The sequence below is a fragment of the Salmo salar genome, chromosome ssa03, assembly GCF_905237065.1.
Source record: "Salmo salar chromosome ssa03, Ssal_v3.1, whole genome shotgun sequence".
Lineage (NCBI taxonomy): Eukaryota > Metazoa > Chordata > Actinopteri > Salmoniformes > Salmonidae > Salmo > Salmo salar.
The window spans coordinates 65,068,634-65,090,091 of record NC_059444.1 but is presented as its reverse complement, the minus strand read 5'-3'; the positions used below and the strand labels follow the sequence as shown (position 1 = coordinate 65,090,091).

Genomic DNA, 21,458 nt, shown 5'->3' with positions numbered 1-21,458 from the left:
TAAAATATGTGGAACAATAATCACGCTGCACTTTGGTCCGCTTCATCCCACGACAACCGTGACACTTGTGGTGTACGTATGGGTGTCTGAGCTGTATGGTATTTGATTATGCAGACAATCTGGAATTTTCATCAAAGTTATATTTCTCATAAACTACAAGATAAGTATTTAATCTCTCTTTAACCCTCAACAAGGAAAGATTGGCATGCATGTTGTTGATGTTATGCAGTTACTGTGCATTCGGAACATTTTCAGACCCCTTTTCCACATTTTATTAAGTTATAGCCTTATTCTAAAATTGATTTAAAAAACAAATCCTTATCAATCTGCACACATTACCCCATAATGACAAAGCGAAAACAGGTTTTTAGAAATTGTTGCAAGTTTGTTAGAAATAAAAAACAGAAATACCTTATTTACATAAGTATTCAGACGCTTTGCTATGAGACATGAAATTGAGCTCAGGTGCATCCTGTTTCCATTGATCACCCTTGAGACGTTTCAACAACTTGATTGGAGTACACCTGTGGTAAATTCAGTTGATTGGACATGACTGGTACCACAGTTAACAGTGCATGTCAGAGCAAAACCAATCCATGAGGTCAAAGGAATTGTCCGAGGAGCTCCAACACAAGACAGGATTGTGTTGGGGCACAGATCTGGGGAAGGGTACCAAAACATTTCTGCAGCATTGAAGGTCCCCAAGAACACAGTGGCCTCCATCCTTTTTAAATGGAAGAAGTTTAGAACCACCAAGACACTTCTCAGAGCTGGCCACCCAGCCAAACTGTAACCAAGAACCCGATGGTCACTCTGACAGCGCTCCAGAGTTCCTCTGTGGAGATCGGGGAAGCTTCCAGAAGGTCAATCATCTCTGCAGCACTTCACCAATCAGGCTTTTATGCTAGAGTGGCCAGACAGAAGCCACTCCTCAGGAAAAGGAGCATGACAGCCCGCTTGGAGGCCTCTAAAAGACTCTCAGACCATGAGAAACAAGATTCTCTGGTCTGATGAAACCAAGATTGAGCTCTTTGTCCTGAATACGAAGCATACGTCTGGAGGAAACCTTGCACCATCCCTATGGTGAAGCATGGTGGTGGTAGCATCATGCTGTGGGATGTTTTTCAGCCTCAGGGACGAGGAGACTAGTCAGGATCAAAGGGAAAGATGATTGGAGCAAAGTACAGAGATCCTTGATGAAAATCTGCTCCAGAGCGCTCAGGACCTCAGACTGGGGCGAAGGTTCACCTTCCAACAGGATAACGACCCTAAGCACACACCCAAGACAACGCAGGACTGGCTCCGGGACAAGTCTCTGAATGTCCTTGAGTGGCACAGCCAGATCCCAGACTTGAACCCGATTAAACATCTCTGGAGAGACCTGAAAATAGCTGTGCAGCGACACTCCCCATCCAACCTGACAGAGCTTGAGAGGATCTGCAGAGAAGAATGGGAGAAACTCCCCAAATACAGGTGTGCCAAGCTTGTAGTGTCATACACAAGAAGAATCGAGACTGTAATCGCTGCCAAAAGGTGCTTCAACAAAGTACTGAGTAAAGGGTCTGAATACTTATGTAAATGTAATATTTCATTTTTTTTGTATATAAATTAGAAAATGTCTAAACCTGTTTTTGCTTTGTCATTATGGGGTACTGTATGTAGATTGATTAAAAAAACAACAATTGAATCAATTTTAGAATAACGCTGTAACATAACAAAATGTGGAACAGTCAAGGGGTCTGAATATTTTTTGAATGCACTGTAAAGGCAAGGCGTGCTGCTGTTTTCAACCAGCTGCAGATTTGCTAGGTTTTTCTTTGCTTCATTTGACCATATTACCGGACAGTAATCAAGATGGGACATACCCCTCACCATCTTCACAACAACTTAGTCAGTATGATAATTGACCATCCAATGATCAACCTATGAGCTTAGTCCCTCTGTAACTTTCTCACACATCATTATTTACTATTCATTAAGGATTATCCGCAATCAAGGTAGAACCAACATTAATGTAGAAGTGTTTAGAAACACTATATTCTTATTTACAATAAAATTGATTCCAAAAAGACAATTCATGATTTACCATTCATTTCTATTGGGCACAAAATTATCTGAAACACAACTTAAACTAACTGCAAATGCGTCCAAAAAGTTTGTAGTCACAAGCTTGATGTAGTCATTGTGTGCTAGGAACATGGGACCAAATTCAAAACCTTTGACTATTTTATTTATAACAATCTTTAGGGGTGTCAATTTTGACCACTACTTTTTTGAGAGAAAAAAAAGTGTTACTTGTTAAACAACATCTCTTTCTCTGAGGAATTGTATTATTAGTATGAAATACATTTCCCAATGTCTTTCCGCATACAATATAGCTCAGTATTTCAATTATTTCGTTTATAAAGTCAATATTGCTTATCTTTATCAATCTTTATCAATAACTTTGAACCCCACTATAAATGTTTTTCTCAGGTTATTCTTAAACAAACAGAATAAATTGTGCTTTATTGGTGTACAGGTATCTTCTAAATTATTTACAGTGATATTTTAAAATCCACGGTGGCATGTCTGTGATTCTTTTTCTCCTAAAAATTGTGAAAGAATCCAGCCACCCATATCATAGACTGTTCTGTCTGCTACCACACGGCAAGCGGTACCGGAGCGCCAAGTCTAGGACCAAAATGCTTCTTAACAGCTTCTATCCCCAAGCCATAAGAGAAACATGCTAAAAACCTTGGCGTGATCCTGGACAACACCCTGTCGTTCTCCACTAACATCAAGGCGGTGACCCGATCCTGTAGGTTCATGCTCTACAACATTCGCAGAGTACGACCCTGCCTCACACAGGAAGCGGCGCAGGTCCTAATCCAGGAACTTGTCATCTCCCGTCTGGATTACTGCAACTCGCTGTTGGCTGGGCTCCCTGCCTGTGCCATTAAACCCCTACAACTCATCCAGAACGCCGCAGCCCGTCTGGTGTTCAACCTTCCCAAGTTCTCTCACGTCACCCCGCTCCTCCGCTCTCTCCACTGGCTTCCAGTTGAAGCTCGCATCCGCTACAAGACCATGGTGATTGCCTACGGAGCTGTGAAGGGAACGGCACCTCCATACCTTCAGGCTCTGATCAGGCCCTACACCCAAACAAGGGCACTGCGTTCATCCACCTCTGGCCTGCTGGCCCCCCTACCTCTGAGGAAGCACAGTTCCCGCTCAGCCCAGTCAAAACTGTTCGCTGCTCTGGAATGGTGGAACAAGCTCCCTCACGACGCCAGGACAGCGGAGTCAATCACCACCTTCCGGAGACACCTGAAACCCCACCTCTTTAAGGAATACCTAGGATAGGATAAAGTAATCCTTATAACCCCCCCTTAAAATATTTAGATGCACTATTGTAAAGTGGTTGTTCCACTGGATATCATAAGGTGAATGCACCAATTTGTAAGTCGCTCTGGATAAGAGCGTCTGCTAAATGACTTAAATGTTAAATGTAAATGTAATAAGACTCCTGAACAGTTAATCAAATGGGTATCTGGACTATTTGCATTGACCCCCTTTTTTACCCTGCTTCTACTTGCTGTTTATTATCTATGCATAGTCACTTTACCCCTATCTACATGTACATATTACCTCACTGAACCTGTACCCCGCACATTGACTCTGTACCGGGAACCCCTATATAGCCTCGTTATTGTTATTTTATTGTGTTACGTCTTTGAATATTTTCTTATTTTCGTACTTTTTTTAAACTGCATTGCTGGTTGAGGGCTTGTAAGTAAGCATTTCACGGTAAGGTCTACACCTGTTGTATTCTGTGCATGTGACAAATACAACTTGATTTGAACCCGAGTCGTATTGAAAATTAATAATAGTAAGATTTCATAATGCATTATTTGTGTTTTTGGGGGGGGAAACCAAAATGCATTATTTGTGTTTTATAATATATTCTTGTTCAAGTTGATATGACAAATCTATTTGAACACACACATTACTAGAAGGCTAACTCCTGAATAGGTAACCAAAAGTAAAGTCAGAATTTTGGGCAGTAGCCAGTGCGGTCAATCTCCCCTTGTCATTCAGACATTAACAAAGCAATAACACGTGGCAATAAGCATGAACAAAGTCAAAAGCGAAACACAAAACTAGTTATGTCATCTCACTTATATCATCTGACTGTTGTGAATATTGAGTGGTATTTTCATGGTTTTTAAAATGAAAGTAGAACCAATACTATGTCAGTAGCCCTATGAGATGCCATCCTTACACTGAATGTGAACCTAAGATAAGCGATCATATCCTGATCGTTGGAAGCACCATTGGGGAAGCATGGAAGCTGCTCACGACTGTTGGTCACTGGTAACATCAGTGCTGCTCTAGCTGCTGCTGCTACCACTACTGCTGTCCTCTTCACTCTCCTCTCTGATGTCATCCATGATGAGGTCGTACAGGTTCTCCAGGCTTCCTTGGCTCAGGCAGGTGTTGACGGTGGAGCCGGAGCTGATGTGGATGGAGCTGGGATTGACCACGCGAGGCTTCCTGTTCCTCTGGCGACTGCGGGGGTGGACACACTCTGTCCCAGGAACATGGGGCTCTGGAATGGAAGTACAAGGCCAGTTAGTTGGCTGGAGCCAGCAGCCAGACAGACATGTAAAAGGACGCCATCTGGTGGTACTTGTTTGTAGTAACACACTCTACAAACCACAGTACATTGCGCTAAACAGCAATCCTGTGTGTGTGTGTGTGTAGTTTAACCTTGTCTGTTGTAACAGTCCTCAGCGAGGCAGCTGTGTGGGATAGGTTTTCTGGGTCCAACTACTCCTACCCCTCCCTTGCGTGGAGGGAGAGTCTCTGTTGGGATCACCAGAGTTCGGCAGGAGTAGCAGGGGGAGCCCAAATCCATCCTCCCAAAGCCCCTGATGGACAAATCAAACCAAGTGCATAGAGATTAAATCACATTTATCATTTATCATAATCGCACATGTACAGGACAGCTCCAGCGTTTACCTGAAGGAGCGTGTGCATTTGGTGCAGCAGAACTCTCCAATACCCCACATTTTGTCATAAGGGACAGGGTCATATTTCTTCTTGCACAGGTGACAGTGAGATACCTAGGAGAGATGACAGTCAGTGGAGGCCCCAGTTAGTTGATGAACTGGCCATGTGAAATACACATCCTAAGACAAAGTAACAGGAACACCGTTACAGACACAGGCAGGGAGAAATACGTTTGAACTATTGTGCATGGGTTTGGCATGCATATCAAACAGAGTGTACCAATGTGTGAAGACCACGGTGTATACCAGGTGGGTATGTATGGAAGAGCATTACCCTCTTCCTCTGGGGTACCCGACGCCACCAGTCCTTGTCACAGGTCTGGCAGGCAAACTGGTGCAGGACCGAGGGGGTGAGGTGGCGCTGGGCATTATCAAACATTCTCTTGTTCTTCTCAGTGAGAGGCAGGACCCGCAGATGCTCTCCCAGCTCCTGAAGACTCAACACACACAAAGGCAGGGACGCACTCATGCGCGCACACACACCTTTCAGTTAGCCATCCACTTAACCCTTAATCTCTTGACGGACCTTGATATCATTATCGTCTTCAGGCTGTTTGTTACCTCGGGGCTGTAGGGAAGACAAATGTAAGTCATATAATTAGAAATAGTCAAGGCAACTAATTTACCAACCTGATTATCAGATTGGATATAGGACCAATGTAATATGACAGGAGTTTTATCCCCTCTTTCAGCCCTTGAACAGTGTTGTTATAATAGCTCACAAATCTATTACTAATGTGTTAATACCCATTAACAATATGGTTATGGAATAAAGAACTTCAAAATCAACAGAGATTTTTAGCATTATACTGAAATGCCAAAAAATCCAGATGTCTTCTGATGAACATTGACTCTTTAACCTAACGAAAGAGGGACTAACTAACACTGCGACTGCGTTGTACCTGCTGTGCAGGAGGGACCTGAGGTTCCCTGTCCTCAGCTGTGAGTCTCTGCACCACATTCTGAAAGAGAGAGAGAGAGGTGGGTCAAGGGTCAGGGTACAACTGAACTATCATGTTTATGACCACAAAGACCACATGTTCAAAGAAATACAGACCAGCCTGGATACACCCCTAAGCCAAATGGACACACACAAAGCGACAGAGAATAGTATGGAATTTATTCATGTGACCTTGACTGCCCGATCCGTCTGTAAGCATTTTCTGTCCTCATCATCCAGCTCTGCACGGCAAGAGTAGAGAAAGAGGAAGAATCAGAGATTAGATTGTCAACATGGCCAACCCTTTAACGCAAATAAAATAGGTATGGTTGTTAAACCACCAGAGACCATGTCTGAATAGAGAGGTTAAAGAGGAAATCAGCAGCTGAAACAATAACAAAGAGTCTTCCTCGCCTCTGTTTCTGTAAAGAAATGTAGGGATGGGGCTGGAGAAATGTAGCCACTTTTAAATGTATACGCAGAGCTATGGATGCAAGGACTGACCATCCATGATATAAAAATGATAGTTTTAACCATGTTTTGAGGCTATATAGTGTTTGTTTTTCATTTACTTTGTTTACAAACAATGGAGTAAAACAAGCTTATATTTTGTGTTCTGATGGGTTACGACAGTTGAACTAAGCTCATGAGGCATTTAGAAGTTATATTCTTCAAGAATCAATAGGTACATATCATAAATGCATAAGTCCAACAAATGGATGCAGCAACTGCAGATTGCCACTTTAAGGGATATTTTCCAGGACAGATTAATCCTAGTTCCTGGAGCATCCCCATGGTACAAGCTTTTTAGTACAGGACCCGGTGTCTTGGAAACCCCTCCATAGGGTTTCCTATGGTGGTATGACTGGGGTTTGCATTTACTGTAAACCATTTCTTTACCGTTGCCTTTCTTCAGTATAACTGCCCAGGTGACCATTTGGTGGTTGTTGGCATAGCGCCTCATCAGTAAGGTTGCCTTTTCCACCGCTATCTTTCCATGGAACGTCTCCCTGAACCGCCTGACACTTTTCTCCAGCTGAGTTAACAGACAAATTAGAAAAGGACAGTAAGAATCTAAAATAAACAGGCTGGTCTCAATCATGTTGTAAATAAAACATAAGCTTGGGCACATTCAAGCTGGTTCCTCTCTAGGTTTCTTCCTAGGTTTTGGCCTTTCTAGGGAGTTTTTCCTAGGGAGTTTTTCCTAGCCACCGTGCTTCTTTCACATGCATTGCTTGCTGTTTGGGGTTTTAGGCTGGGTTTCTGTACAGCACTTTGAGATATCAGCTGATGTACGAGGGGCTATATAAATACATTTGATTTGATTTCAACAGGAAGATCGACAGAACATTGCAATGAATGCAAATGTAGCCTAAGGGCAAGGTTTATTCAAAAACAGATCACAACACAACGCACAATGAAACACACTGCTCTTGCCCTGTCCTCTCTAACCACACAGGCCTACTTATAAAGTGTAATAACTCTATAGTGTTTGATGACGTTATTTAGGTTTAGGCTAAACGTATGAGAAATGTGATTAAAAAAAACAACATAATTCTTATCCAACGTTTCACATCGACCAAAACACAAATTGTACATTGGATCCGTAGGACAACAATTCAAACAAGAAAGGCGTAGCGCTGCAGTTGCAATGTGTTGACTAACGTTAACAACTTTCACTTTGATAAGATGGCGCGTTCAAAACCACTGGGAACTTGGAACAATACGATGTCAGATCATTACGTCAGGGATCTTGGGTGAAAAGTCGGAGCTCTGGAGAGAGGCTCGAGTTCACGAGTTGAAATTCCGAGTTGGATGACCGTTCAAATCAATTTATTTTCCAGTCGGAGACCCTTTTGTTGTGCTAGTTCCCATTTGTTTAAACGCACTGAAGTCGGATTTCGGGATTCCAGTTACGAGTTGTTTTGAACGTATCATTAGACTGGTCATACATACCACGCGCCCACGCACACCCACGCACGCCACACACCGTAAAAACAAACACACACCAACCAATGAACACACAACCAGCCCCCGCTACTTCTTATTATTATTCGGTATCATGTCGTTGCACATTTTGTTTGTGCATTTCGCCACCTACTGTGCAGCAGTGTATGTTCAATCACATTATACACAAATTAAAAGGGTAATATATATGTATATATACATTTCACCACCAACCAACCCTACAACTATATACCACTATTTCATTAAAAAACATCAAAACAATCTCACACCCAGCTGGCAGCTACACTCATTAAAAAACCCACTTCCCCATTCCACTACTTTGACCCTATCTGCTCCTACACCATGCCAACGGCCTGGGAGGACAGGACACCACCACTCAACACACCCTGTAACTCTTCTGAATTCAAATATCATATACCCAAATACTTCTCTGCAGCTGCCACCACAACATCTATTTTCTGTGATTTACGTTCCCTTTCTGCGGTACAGTTGATTACCATTGCTATGAACGCTAAGAAGGCAGCCTCCCTGTAGCTCAAAACACTATGGCCTCTCCCTCTGTGCTGACACAGATCTACGACTCACTGGGATCCTCTCAGGGTTCCTCACCTTGGACCCATCCGCCTCTACTTTCTTCACTGCCTCAGCATACAACACCTTCTGCACTACTCTCTGGCCACTTCAACCTGCCTCTCTCGCATCGGACACTTCCGATCCCCAGCAACATGGGCACCACTACAGTTGACACACACAACTTTTACCAAAACTACACAATCCTCTGTCCAATGCCCTACTGCACACTTCTCACATCTTGGAATCTCCCTCCTACACTGTGCTGCAATATGACTATAAACGTTGTACCTGAAACAGAGCAGTGGATTCACCACAAAAGCTCTAACAGGACAACTGATATATCCTGACATGACTTTGTCTGGTAAAGACTCAGGCTCAAAACTCAAAAGGACTGACAGTGACTCCTCTGTTTCACCATGCTCCCCACCAGGTCTGTGTCGCACCAAACAGCAGGCATCACAAACACCCTGAATCTTCAACTTCAATTGCTCCACCTCCACACTTAACGCTTCCCCAAAAATCACTCCTTTCAATGTTGCCCTGTTCCTAAGAGCAAAGCACGAAACAGATCTTGACCCAAGTTGCGTGACACAGAGCACCTGCTCTCCTCTCGTCAGAAGAAACATAAACAAAAAGAAAAAGTCCACTTCAGGTTACCTTCACGGATTCTACTGCACCCAACTCCTTTCCCACCCATCCTGAAACCACAAATGGATCTGCCAAAAGGCAAGGGTCCATTTTCTCCAACAATGTCACTCCTATTGAACTAGATTATTTTGTATTTTGTTCAACGATGTCAAGCTCTCACCACACCTTCCACCTCACTTAACTCGCCCTCATTCACTTTAATTTATCCTCTAGAACGCAGTCTGGCTCATGGCTCACTCTGTTTGACACCAATCATCTTCAACACCCCATCTCCATTTTTATCTCCATCTTCCTCCAGATTGAAATCCAACCTCTGCTTTCCTCATTCTCTTCAACCTCCTCTTCCTCTTTTTCCACCTCCATTCCTCCTCAGAAATCCACATTTGTGTCCCTGTCCCAATATTCCTGTTCTTGCTCCAGGATTCCTCTTCAGAACCCCTTTCAAGTGAACTGTTCCAACCAGCCCTCTCTGCTTCATCTTCTTTGGGATTGGATTGGTGGATCGCATCCAAATTTTAAGGTGCATACACCACCACCTACTGTACTGGAGTGTAAGGCCAGTCACAGCCTACCAAAATGTAATTATCTTCATTAGTCCTGTTCCTCTAAGAAAGTGAAATACCACTTCCCTCCCATTTACTCCCCCCACTACACCACCCAAACCCCAACCCCGTCCAGCATCTCTAAACATTTCACACAATCTCTCCCTATCTACATTACCAGTCAAAATGTTAATACAAACCTACTCAGTCAAGGGTTTTTCTTTATTTTTACTATTTTATACATTGTAGAATAATAGTGAACACATCAAAACTATTAAATGACACATATGGAATCATGTATTAACCAAAAAAGTGTTAACAACAAAATATATTTTAGATTTTAGATTCTTCAAAGTAGCCACCCATTGCCTTGATGACAGCTTTGCACACTTGGCATTCTCTCAACCAGCTTCATGATGTAGTCAACTGGAATGCATTTCAATTAAAAGGTGTGCCTTGTTAAAAGTTAATTTGTAAAATGTCTTTCCTTCTTAATGTGTTTGAGCCAATCAGTTGTGTTTTGACAAGATAAGGGTGGTATACAGAAGATAGCCCTATTTGGTAAAAGACCAAGTCCATATTATGGCAAGAACAGCTCAAATAAGCAAAGAGAAATGACAGTCCATCATTACTTTAAGACATGAAGGTCAGCCAATCCGGAAAAGTTTCTTCAAGTGCAGTCGCAAAAACCGCCAAGTGCCATGATGAAACTGTTTCTCATGAGGACCGCCATAGGAAAGGAAGACCCAGAGTTACCTCTGCTACAGAGGATAAGTTCATTAGAGTTACTAGCCTCAGAAATTGCAGCCAAAATAAATGCTTCACAGAGTTCAAGTAACAGACACATCTCCACATCAACTGTTCAGAGGAAACGGCATGAATCAGGCCTTCATGGTCGATTTGCTGCACAGAAACCACTACTAAAGGACACCAATAAGAAGAGACTTGCTTGGGCCAAGAAACACGAGCAATGGACATTAGACTTGTGGAAATCTGTCATTTGGTCTAAGGAGCCCAAATGTGAGATTTTTGGTTACAACCGCCGTGTCTTTCTGAGACGCAGAGTAGGTGAACGGATGATCTCTGCATGTATGGTTTCCACCGTGAAGCATGGAGGAGGTGGTGTGATGGTGTGGGGGTGATTTGCTTGTGACACTGTCTGTGATTTATTTAGAATTCAAGACACACTTGACCAGCATGGCTACCACAGTATTCTGCTATGATACGCCATCCCATCTGGTTTGCGCTTAGTGGGACTATCATTAGTTTTTCAACAGGACAATGACCCAACAAACCTCCAGGCTGTGTAAGTGCTATTAGACCAAGAAGGAGAGTGATGGAGTGCTGCATTAGATGACCTGGCCTCCACAATTACCCGACCTCAACACAATTGAGATGATTTGGGATGAGTTGGACCGAAGAGTGAAGGAAAAACAGCCAACAAATTAAATCAAATCTAATCAAATGTATTTATATAGCCCTTCTTACATCAGCTGATATCTCAAAGTGCTGTACAGAAGTGCTCAGCATATGTGGGAACTCCTTCAAGACTGTCAGGAATGGCCTTCCAGGTGAAGCTGGTTGAGAGAATGCCAAGCGTGTGCAACGCTGTCTTCAAGGCAAAGGGTGGCTACTTTGAAGAATTTAAAATATATATATAATATTTGTTTTTGGTTACTACATGATTCCATATGTGTTATTTCATCGCTTTGATGTCTATTATTCTCCAATGTAAGAAAAACCCTGTAATGAGTAGGTGTGTCCAAACTTTTGACTGGTATTGTACGTCATACAGTTCACAAAATATCAACAAATGCTCCACTGTTTCGTTCACTAAACACTCATCACACAGACCTGTCTCATGTCTCCCTATCATCCACAACGTGTCATTCAAACCTGTGTGCCCAAACCGTAGTCTACTCTACACAGGTTCCTTTCTCCTACATCCCATACTCCCCACCTCTTTATTTCCTGACCGGTACACGCAAACAATTTTCCTCCCCTTATAACTAGCATCCCACTGCCTTTGCCAAAGATCAAACCCTTTTGCCCAGATCAAGGACTTGACTTCCCTGTGGCCCAGCGGGACCTGAATATCTACCCCTTCTCTCCTCACAGCACTCTTAGCCACCACATCGGCCTTCACATTACCCTCCACACCCACATGGGCGGGAACCCAGCAAAAGCTCACCACAAACTCCCATCCTCTCCAATCCCATTAACAGCACCGTCATCTCCACTAAACAAGTCTAATCTATCCAACCTGCCTATCTTCACACTACCCAACACTGCAGCCGAATCAGAGCAGATCACCACTCTGAGTGGTTTCACCTCCTCCACCTCCTCCACCCATCTCAAACCTATAATCATGGTCATCAACTCGGCCGCATACACTGACACATAATCAGTTAACCGCTTACGAAAACTAACATTGAAATCTGGGATATACACCCCTGCCCCCACCCTACCACTGACTGGATCCTTTGAACTATCTGCATATATCATTAAAAACTCTACACACCGTCTCACGTCACCCAATTCTCTCCTGCCCTCAATCATGTCCACATCTACACTTGGTTTAGGAAACAGCCATGGAGGAGCGGTCCCCAATGCAATTGCCGGCCCTCTCCCTCTCTCCCCCAGTCCATACTCTACCACCTTCTGCCCGATTGTCCAGTATGCTAATGCAAGTCCTTATCCTCAGTTGCAGATCGCCACTATCCACCTGCAATGCCTCAACAGGTGTCGTCCTGAAGGCACCCACACACAATCTCAGGGCCCTTGACTTTATACTATCCAGGCGCTGTAGTATAGTACCATTTTGGCTGCTGATCAATATACAAAGCCCCCATAATCCACAGATGACCTGATCAACGCCTGGTACAAATACAACAGTGCTTGTCTATTCGACCCCCAATCATATCCTGCCACTGCCCTCATGAGGTTCAGCACCTTCCTACACTTAATTTCAATATGCTCAACATGTCTCTTCCACGTAAGACTCTCATCAAATCACATACCTAAATACTTAAACTCAGACACCCTACACTCTTAGAAAAAAAAGTGCTCTCTAGAACCTAAAAGGGTTCTTTGGCTGTTCCCATAGGATAACACTTTGAAGAACAATTTTTGGTTCCAGGTAGAACCCTTTTGGTTCCAGGCAGAACCCCTTTGGGTTCCATACACAGTGCATTCGGAAAGTATTCAGAACCCTTAACTTTTTCCACATTTTGTTACGTCACAGCTTTATTCAAAAATGTATTGCTTCTACACCTGCCTTGCTTGCTGTTTGGGGTTTTAGGCTGGGTTTCTGTACAGCACTTTGAGATATCAGCTGATGTAAGAAGGGCTATATAAATACATTTGATTTGATTTGATTATTAAATTGCTATTTTTTTCTCATCAATCTACACACAATTCCCCATAATGACAAAGCAAAAACAGTTTATTTAAAATTTTTGCAAATGTATCAAAAATAAAAAACTGACATCACAATTACATAAGTATTCAGACCCTTTACTCAGTACTTTGTTAAAGCATCTTTGGCAGCGATTATAGCCTCACTACAAGCTTGGCACACCTGTATTTGGGGAGTTTCTCCCATTCTTCTCTGCAGATCCTCTCAAGCTCTGTAAGGTTGGATGGGGAGCGTCGCTGCACAGCTATTTTCAGGTCTCTCCAGAGATGTTTAATCGGGTTCAAGTCTGGGATCTGGCTGTGCCACTCAAGGACATTCAGAGACTTGTCCCGGAGCCAGTCCTGTGTTGTCTTGGGTGTGTGCTTAGGGTTGTTATCCTGTTGGAAGGTGAACCTTCACCCCAGTCTGAGGTCCTGAACGCTCTGGAGCAGATTTTCATCAAGGATCTCTCTGTACTTTGCTCCAATCATCTTTCCCTTTGATCCTGACTAGTCTCCTAGTCCCTGAGGCTGAAAAACATCCCACAGCATGATGCTGCTACCACCATGCTTCACCATAGGGATGGTGCAAGGTTTCCTCCAGACGTATGCTTCGTATTCAGGACAAAGAGCTCAATCTTGGTTTCATCAGACCAGAGAATCTTGTTTCTCATGGTCTGAGAGTCTATTAGAAGCCTCCAAGCGGGCTGTCATGCGCCTTTTCCTGAGGAGTGGCTTCCGTCTGGCCACTACCATAAAGGCCTGATTGGTGGAGTGCTGCAGAGATGGTTGTCCTTCCGGAAGGTTCTCCCATCTCCACAGAAGAAATCTGGAGCTCTGTCAGAGTCACCATCGGGTTCTTAATGACCTCCCTGACCAAGGCCCTTCTCCCCGATTGCTCAGTTTGGCCGGGTGGCCAGCTCTAGGAAGAGTTTTGGTGATTCCAAACTTCTTCCATTTAAGAATGGTGCAGGGCACTGTGTTCTTGAGGACCTTCAATGCTGCAGACATTTTGGTACCCTTCCCCAGATCTGTGCCTCGACACAATCCTGTCTCGGAGGTCTACAGACAATTCCTTCGACCTCATGGATTGTTTTTTGCTCTGACATGCACTTTCAACTGTGGGACCTTATATAGACAGGTGTGTGCCTTTACAAATCATGTCCAATCAATTGAATTTACCACAGGTGTACTCCAATCAAGTTGTCAAAACATCTCAAGGATGATCAGTGGAAACAGGATGCACCTGAGCTCAATTTCGAGTCTCATAGCAAAGGGTCTGAATACTTATGTAAATAAGTTATTTCTGTTTTTAAATTCTCCTTAAATATGTAATCTATCATCAGAGTGTACAACACCAGACTAACCACACTTCTCTGAGGAGTACCATTGTCCACTTCAAACCACATTGACAATTCTGACCTCACCCGTATGACTCAATCGAACAGGAAGTCCATGATCCAGTTATCCTCCACATGGTATCATAAGCTTTCTCAATGTCAAAATACACAGCACTCATCACCTCTTTAATTGTCAGGGCCTTGGCTATCTCTGTACTAACTGTCAACAGGGCATCCATGGCAGACCGCCCTCTCCTGAACCACTCTGTGCTACGCTCATCAAACCCTTAACTTCCAAGAAATACATCATCCTACTCACTATGATCTTTCCATCAATTAACACATGTTGGATGACAGCGCAATAGGCCTATAACTGCCCGCACTAGCGGGATCTTTACCTGGTTTTACAAAGGGCAACACCAGCTCACGTTTCCACCCAGCAGGTATCACCCCAGTCCTCCACACCTTATTATACAACCCTAACACTGCTTCCAACACGCTGTCTGGTGCATGCTTAAACATCACTTAATACACCCTATCAGGAGCAGTCTGCCCGCAGCCCTCCCAACACCCTTGGCATCTCAAACATCCATAGCTTCTCCTGACTCTCCTTTTCTCTCTAAGACATTTCCATGCTCCTTTAACTTTTCCCTACGTCTCCTCTTTCTCTCATCACACAGGTGCGCACATCTATGAACCGCTGCAAACACCTCCTAGGCCATTTGCCTTTTCTTCACTTGATACAGCTGTGACGTTTCCTTCTACCAACACTGGAATTTCAGCAGTTTAACCCTTCCCAATCATTTTTTAAAACATTTTCCAAACCTCACCATTTTTGGCCCCTATACCAATAGTGGAGCAAAATTCACACCATGCCTCCCCTTTCACTGTCTTAATCATTCTTCTGGCCATCGCTCTCTTCCTTTGATACTTCATGATACACACTGGAACAGTCACATCGGCAGCTGATATAATTACAGACATTACTGCCTCGGTGCACTCCTTCACAGACCCCTCCATTGATCACTTTTGTCCCACACGCTCACACAGGTACTAATATCTTCCAGTTAGCTTTCTCAAAGCACCACCTTATGTTATTTTTTTTATTTTACCTGGTAAATTTACTGAGAATACATTGTCATTTACAGCAACAACCTGGGGAATAGTTACAAGGGAGAGGAGGGGGAATGAATGAGCCAATTGTAAGCTGGGGATGATTAGGTGACCATGATGGTATGAGAGCCAGATTGGGAATTTAGCCAAGACACCAGGGTTAACACCCCTACTCTTACAATAAGTGCCATGGGATCTTTTAGTGACCACAGAGAGTCAGGACACCCGTTTAACGTCCCATCCGAAAGACAGCACCCTACACAGGGCAATGTCCCTGGGGCATTGGGATATTTTTTAAACCAGAGGAAAGGGTGCCTCCTACTGGCCCTCCAACACCACTTCCAGCACATGCACGCACACACACACACACACACACACACACACACACACACACACACACACACACACACACACACCTAACCGGAAAATTATTACTCCCGACTGTGGTTTCTCTCATCACTTCCCATTCATTCACACCTCCCTGCCACCGCTGCAGATACCAATGCCAAGTCAGAGCATGACTCTCTACCACTCACCACATTGATTCTCGTCTCCCTCCCATCATTAACACACACTAATCCCCTGTTATCCATTTACTGTTCAACTGTACTCCCATTGTCGTCTTCATTATGGCTATTAAAGTCACACCATATTAGCTTCTACCCCTACAAGTCCTATCAATCCCTTTAACTTTGCTAACAAGAGAGGTTTGCAGGGGTTATAGAAGTTAACTATTACAATGTTACCACTATTCCTACATAGAGTTGAAGTCAGAAGCTTACATACACCTTAGCCAAATACATTTAAACTCAGTTTTCCACAATTCCTGACATTTAATCCTAGTAAAAATTCCTTGTCTTAGGTCAGTTAGGATCACCACTTTATTTTAAGAATGTGAATTGTCAGAATAATAGTAGTGAGAATGATTTATTTCAGCTTTTATTTCTTTCATCACATTCCCAGTGGGTCATAAGTTTACATACACTAAATTAGTATTTGGTAGCATGGCCTTTAAATTGTTTAACTTGGGTCAAACGTTTTGGGTAGCCTTCCACAAGCTTCCCACAATAAGTTGGGTGAATTTTGGCCCATTACTACTGACAGAGCTGGTGTAACTGAGTCAGGTTTGTAGGCCTCCTTGCTCGCACACGCTTTTTCAGTTCTGCCCACAAATTTTCTATGGGATTGAGGTTAGGGCTTTGGAATGGCCACTCCAAAACCTTGACTTGCTGTCCTTAAGCCATTTTGCCACAACTTTGGAAGTATGCTTGGGGTCATTGTCCATTTGGAAGAAGCATTTGCGGCCAAACTTCCTGACTGATGTCTTGAGATTTTGCTTCGATATATCCACATAATTTTCCTTCCACATGATGCCATCTATTTTGTGAAGTGCACCAGTCCCTCCTGCAGCAAAGCACCCCCACAACATGATGCTGCCACCCCCGTGCTTCACGGTTGGGATGGTGATCTTCAGCTTACAAGCCTCCCCCTTTTTCCTCCAAACACAACGATGGTCATTATGGCCAAACAGTTCTATATTTGTTTCTTCAGACCAGAGGACATTTCTTCAAAAAGTATGATCTTTGTCCCCATGTGCAGTTGCAAACCGTAGTCTGGCTTTTTTGTGGCGGTTTTGGAGCAGTGCCTTCTTCCTTGCTGAGCGGCCTTTCAGGTTATGTCGATATAGGACTCGTTTTACTGTGGATATAGATACTTTTGTACCTGTTTCCTCCAGTATCTTCACAAGGTCCTTGCTGTTGTTCTGGGAATGATCTGCACTTTTCGCAACAAAGTACTTTCATCTCTAAGAGACAGAACTTGTCTCCTTCCTGAGTGGTATGACGGCTGCGTGGTCCCATGGTGTTTATACTTGCATACTATTGTTTGTACAGATGAACGTGGTACCTTTAGGCGTTTGGAAATTGCTCCCAAGGATGAACCAGACTTGTGGAGGTCTAGAATTTTGTTTCTGAGGTCTTGACTGATTTCTTTAGATTTTCCCATGATGTCAAGCAAAGAGCACTAAGTTTGAAGGTAGGCATTGAAATACAGCCACAGGTACACCTCCAATTGACTCAAATGATGTCAATTAGCCTATCAGAAGCTTCTAAAGCCATGCCATAATTTCTGGAAATTTCCAAGCTGTTTAAAGGCACAGTCAATTTAGTGTATGTAAACTTCTGACCCACTGGAATTGTGATACAGTGAATTATTGTAACGGCTGTCTTCTGTGGAAATGGACCAAGGCGCAGCAGGTATGTGAATACTCATCTTTATTAAAAATAAAGGAGTAGAGCATCCACTTAACAATACAAAAAATATAAGACAGGAACAGTTTTGCAGGCACACAACACGCAGTGCAAAAACAACTACCCACAAAACCAAGTGACAAACATACTCCTACATATATGACTCCCAATCAGGAACAACGATCCCCAGCTGTTCCTGATCAGGAGTCACAAGACCAACACAGAACAATCACACACACAAGACTGCCACGTCCTGACCCCAAAACTACAACAACAGCTCCATCTGCTGGTCAGGACGTGACAGTACCCCCCCCTCAAGGTGCAGACCCCGGAATGCACCTAACAAACGAAAAAACACCAACAAACAAAATCCCCAACAAAACCCATAAACAATAACCCCTAAACAATAAGGGAGGGAAGGGAGGGGTGGCTGCCGTCAACGACGGCACTGTGCTACACCCTCCCACCCCAACCCACCTATCCTGGAGGTGGCTCCGGTGCAGGACGTGGACCCTGCTCCACCCTCGGCGTCGCCCACTTCGGTGGAGCCGATAGCTGCGCCAGGCAGACGGACCCCTCGAGCCGGGCCGGAGGACAGGAGGGCCCCTCGGGCCGGGCCGGGGACAGGAGGACCCCTCGGGCCGGGCCGGGGGGCAGGAGGACCCCTCGGGCCGGGCCGGGGGGCAGGAGGACCCCTCGGGCCGGGCCGGGGGGCAGGAGGGCCCCTCGGGCCGGGCCGGGGGGCAGGAGGACCCCTCGGGCCGGGCGGCAGGAGGACCCCTCGGGCCGGGAGCAGGACGGCCCCTCGGGCCGGGCCGGGAGCAGGACGGCCCCTCGGGCCGGGCCGGGGAGCAGGACGGCCCCTCGGGCCGGGCCGGGGAGCAGGAGGGCCCCTCGGGCCGGGCCGGAGAGCAGGAGGGCCCCTCGGGCCGGAGAGCAGGAGGGCCCCTCGGGCCGGGCCGGAGAGCAGGAGGGCCCCTCGGGCCGGGCCGGAGAGCAGGAGGGCCCCTCGGGCCGGGCCGGAAGGCATGCGGGCCACTCGGGCCGGGCCGGAAGGCATGCGGGCCACTCGGGCCGGGCCGGAAGGCATGCGGGCCACTCGGGCCGGGCCGGAAGGCATGCGGGCCACTCGGGCCGGGCCGGAAGGCATGCGGGCCACTCGGGCCGGGCCGGAAGGCATGCGGGCCACTCGGGCTGGGCCGGAAGGCATGCGGGCCACTCGGGCTGGGCCGGAAGGCATGCGGGCCACTCGGGCTGGGCCGGAAGGCATGCGGGCCACTCGGGCTGGGCCGGAAGGCATGCGGGCCACTCGGGCTGGGCCGGAAGGCATGCGGGCCACTCGGGCTGGGCCGGAAGGCATGCGGGCCACTCGGGCTGGGCCGGAAGGCATGCGGGCCACTCGGGCTGGGCCGGAAGGCAGGAGGACCACTCGGGCTGGACCGAAGGGCAGGAGGACCCCTCGGGCTGATCCTGACAGGCCGGGCACCCTGGCAGATCAGGGCAGGCGGGCACCTCTGGCAGAACAGGGCAGTCCGGCCACTCCGGCAGAACAGGGCAGTCCGGCCACTCCGGCAGTTCAGGGCAGTCCGGCCACTCCGGCAGTTCAGGGCAGTCCGGCCACTCCGGCAGTTCAGGGCAGTCCGGCCACTCCGGCAGTTCAGGGCAGTCCGGCCACTCCGGCAGTTCAGGGCAGTCCGGCCACTCCGGCAGTTCAGGGCAGTCCGGCCACTCCGGCAGTTCAGGGCAGTCCGGCCACTCCGGCAGTTCAGGGCAGTCCGGCCACTCCGGCAGTTCAGGGCAGTCCGGCCACTCCGGCAGTTCAGGGCAGTCCGGCCACTCCGGCAGTTCAGGGCAGTCCGGCCACTCCGGCAGTTCAGGGCAGTCCGGCCACTCCGGCAGTTCAGCGCAGTCCGGCCACTCCGGCAGTTCAGCGCAGTCCGGCCACTCCGGCAGTTCAGCGCAGTCCGGCCACTCCGGCAGTTCAGCGCAGTCCGACCACTCCGGCAGTTCAGCGCAGTCCGGCCACTCCGGCGACTGTTGACTGGCGGGCAGCTCCGACGACTGTTGACTGGCGGGCAGCTCCGACGACTGTTGACTGGCGGGCAGCTCCGACGACTGTTGACTGGCGGGCAGCTCCGACGACTGTTGACTGGCGGGCAGCTCCGACGACTGTTGACTGGCGGGCAGCTCCGACGACTGTTGACTGGCGGGCAGCTCCGACGACTGTTGACTGGCGGGCAGCTCCGACGACTGTTGACTGGCGGGCAGCTCTGGTGACTGTTGACTGGCGGGCAGCTCTGGTGACTGTTGACTGGCGGGCAGCTCTGATGACGACTGTTGACTCCTGATGCGTGGGGCAGGTATTGGACGTACCAGCCTGGAGACACGCACCTCCATGCTAGTGTGTCTAGCGGGAAACACCGGACCGAAAGGGCGCACTGGCGGTCTTGAGTGCAGGGTTGGCATCACCCCTTCCGGCTCGATGCTCCCCTTGCCCTGGCACCTGCGGGGCGCTGGTACTGGGCGCACTGGGCTGTGCGTCCGTATAGGCGAGATGGTGCGCACCTCAGCGTAACATGGCGCCCTCCACCTCGTACGCACCTCCCTGTAGTCACGGGTAGCTGGCTTACGGCTCTTCCCTGGCCTGGCCAAGCTACCCGTGTGCCCCCCCCCAAAAAAATCTTGGGGCTGCCTCTCGGGTTTCCTAGCCAACCGTGTTCCAGCGTAACTTTCCCGATGGTTCCTCTGTCCAGCTGCCTCCACTCTCCTGAGTGCCTCCACCTGCTCCCATGGGAGGCGATCCCTTCCGGCCAGGATCTCTTCCCAGGTGTAGGCTCCCTTGCCGTCCAGGACGTCCTCCCATGTCCATTGTTCCCTTTTTCTCTCCTGTGGCTTCCTCCTCTTCTGCTGCTTGGTCCTTTGGTGGTGGGTAGTTCTGTAACGGCTGTCTTCTGTGGAAATGGACCAAGGCGCAGCAGGTATGTGAATACTCATCTTTAATAAAAATAAAGGAGTAGAGCATCCACTTAACAATACAAAAAATATAAGACAGGAACAGTTTTGCAGGCACACAACACGCAGTGCAAAAACAACTACCCACAAAACCAAGTGACAAACATACTCCTACATATATGACTCCCAATCAGGAACAACGATCCCCAGCTGTTCCTGATCAGGAGTCACAAGACCAACACAGAACAATCACACACACAAGACTGCCACGTCCTGACCCCAAAACTACAACAACAGCTCCATCTGCTGGTCAGGACGTGACAATTATAAATTATATAATCTGTCTGTGAACAATTGTTGGAAAAATGACTTGTATCATGCATAAAGTAGATGTCCTAACCGACTTGCCAAAACTATAGTTTAAAAAAAGAAAGAAGTGGAGTGGTTGAAAAACAAGTTTTAATGACTCCAACCAATGTGTATGTAAACTTCCGACTTCAACTGTATTTATATTCCTCCTACACATTCCAATTCCTGTATCTCCAATACTCTGTATGCCATCCCCTCTTTAACGAATGTAGCACAACCCCCACCGTCCCCTCCACTCTGTCACACCTAAGCGAACTGAATCACGGAATCACCAGCCCCCTCTCCTAAACCAACGATTTAATTAAAACCTAATG

General features: G+C 46.6%; 1 protein-coding gene across 1 annotated transcript; it reads right to left on the bottom strand.

Moving 5' to 3' along the window:
- Positions 1 to 3,617: 3,617 nt before the first annotated feature.
- LOC106601180 (shiftless antiviral inhibitor of ribosomal frameshifting protein homolog) lies at positions 3,618 to 7,939 on the bottom strand. The gene is made up of 8 exons (XM_045715125.1): positions 7,660 to 7,939; positions 6,895 to 7,030; positions 6,187 to 6,236; positions 5,957 to 6,016; positions 5,329 to 5,622; positions 5,005 to 5,108; positions 4,753 to 4,913; positions 3,618 to 4,591 (listed from the first exon to the last, which is right to left on the bottom strand). Exons 5-8 carry the CDS (start codon positions 5,521 to 5,523, stop codon positions 4,374 to 4,376), a joined length of 678 nt encoding a protein of 225 aa, XP_045571081.1. The 5' UTR covers positions 5,524 to 5,622; positions 5,957 to 6,016; positions 6,187 to 6,236; positions 6,895 to 7,030; positions 7,660 to 7,939; the 3' UTR covers positions 3,618 to 4,373.
- Between the last annotated feature and the right edge of the window lie 13,519 nt (positions 7,940 to 21,458).

Bases quoted from the DNA above. Each gene is read 5' to 3' on its own strand.
- LOC106601180 (XM_045715125.1), bottom strand. From the start codon at position 5,523: ATGAGTGCGTCCCTGCCTTTGTGTGTGTTGAGTCTTCAGGAGCTGGGA. The intron at 5,109-5,328 runs GTAATGCTCTTC...CATCTCTCCTAG, and splicing joins GGGTACCCCAGAGGAAGAGG to GTATCTCACTGTCACCTGTG. The intron at 4,592-4,752 runs GTTAAACTACAC...CTTCCATTCCAG, and splicing joins GGACTGTTACAACAGACAAG to AGCCCCATGTTCCTGGGACA.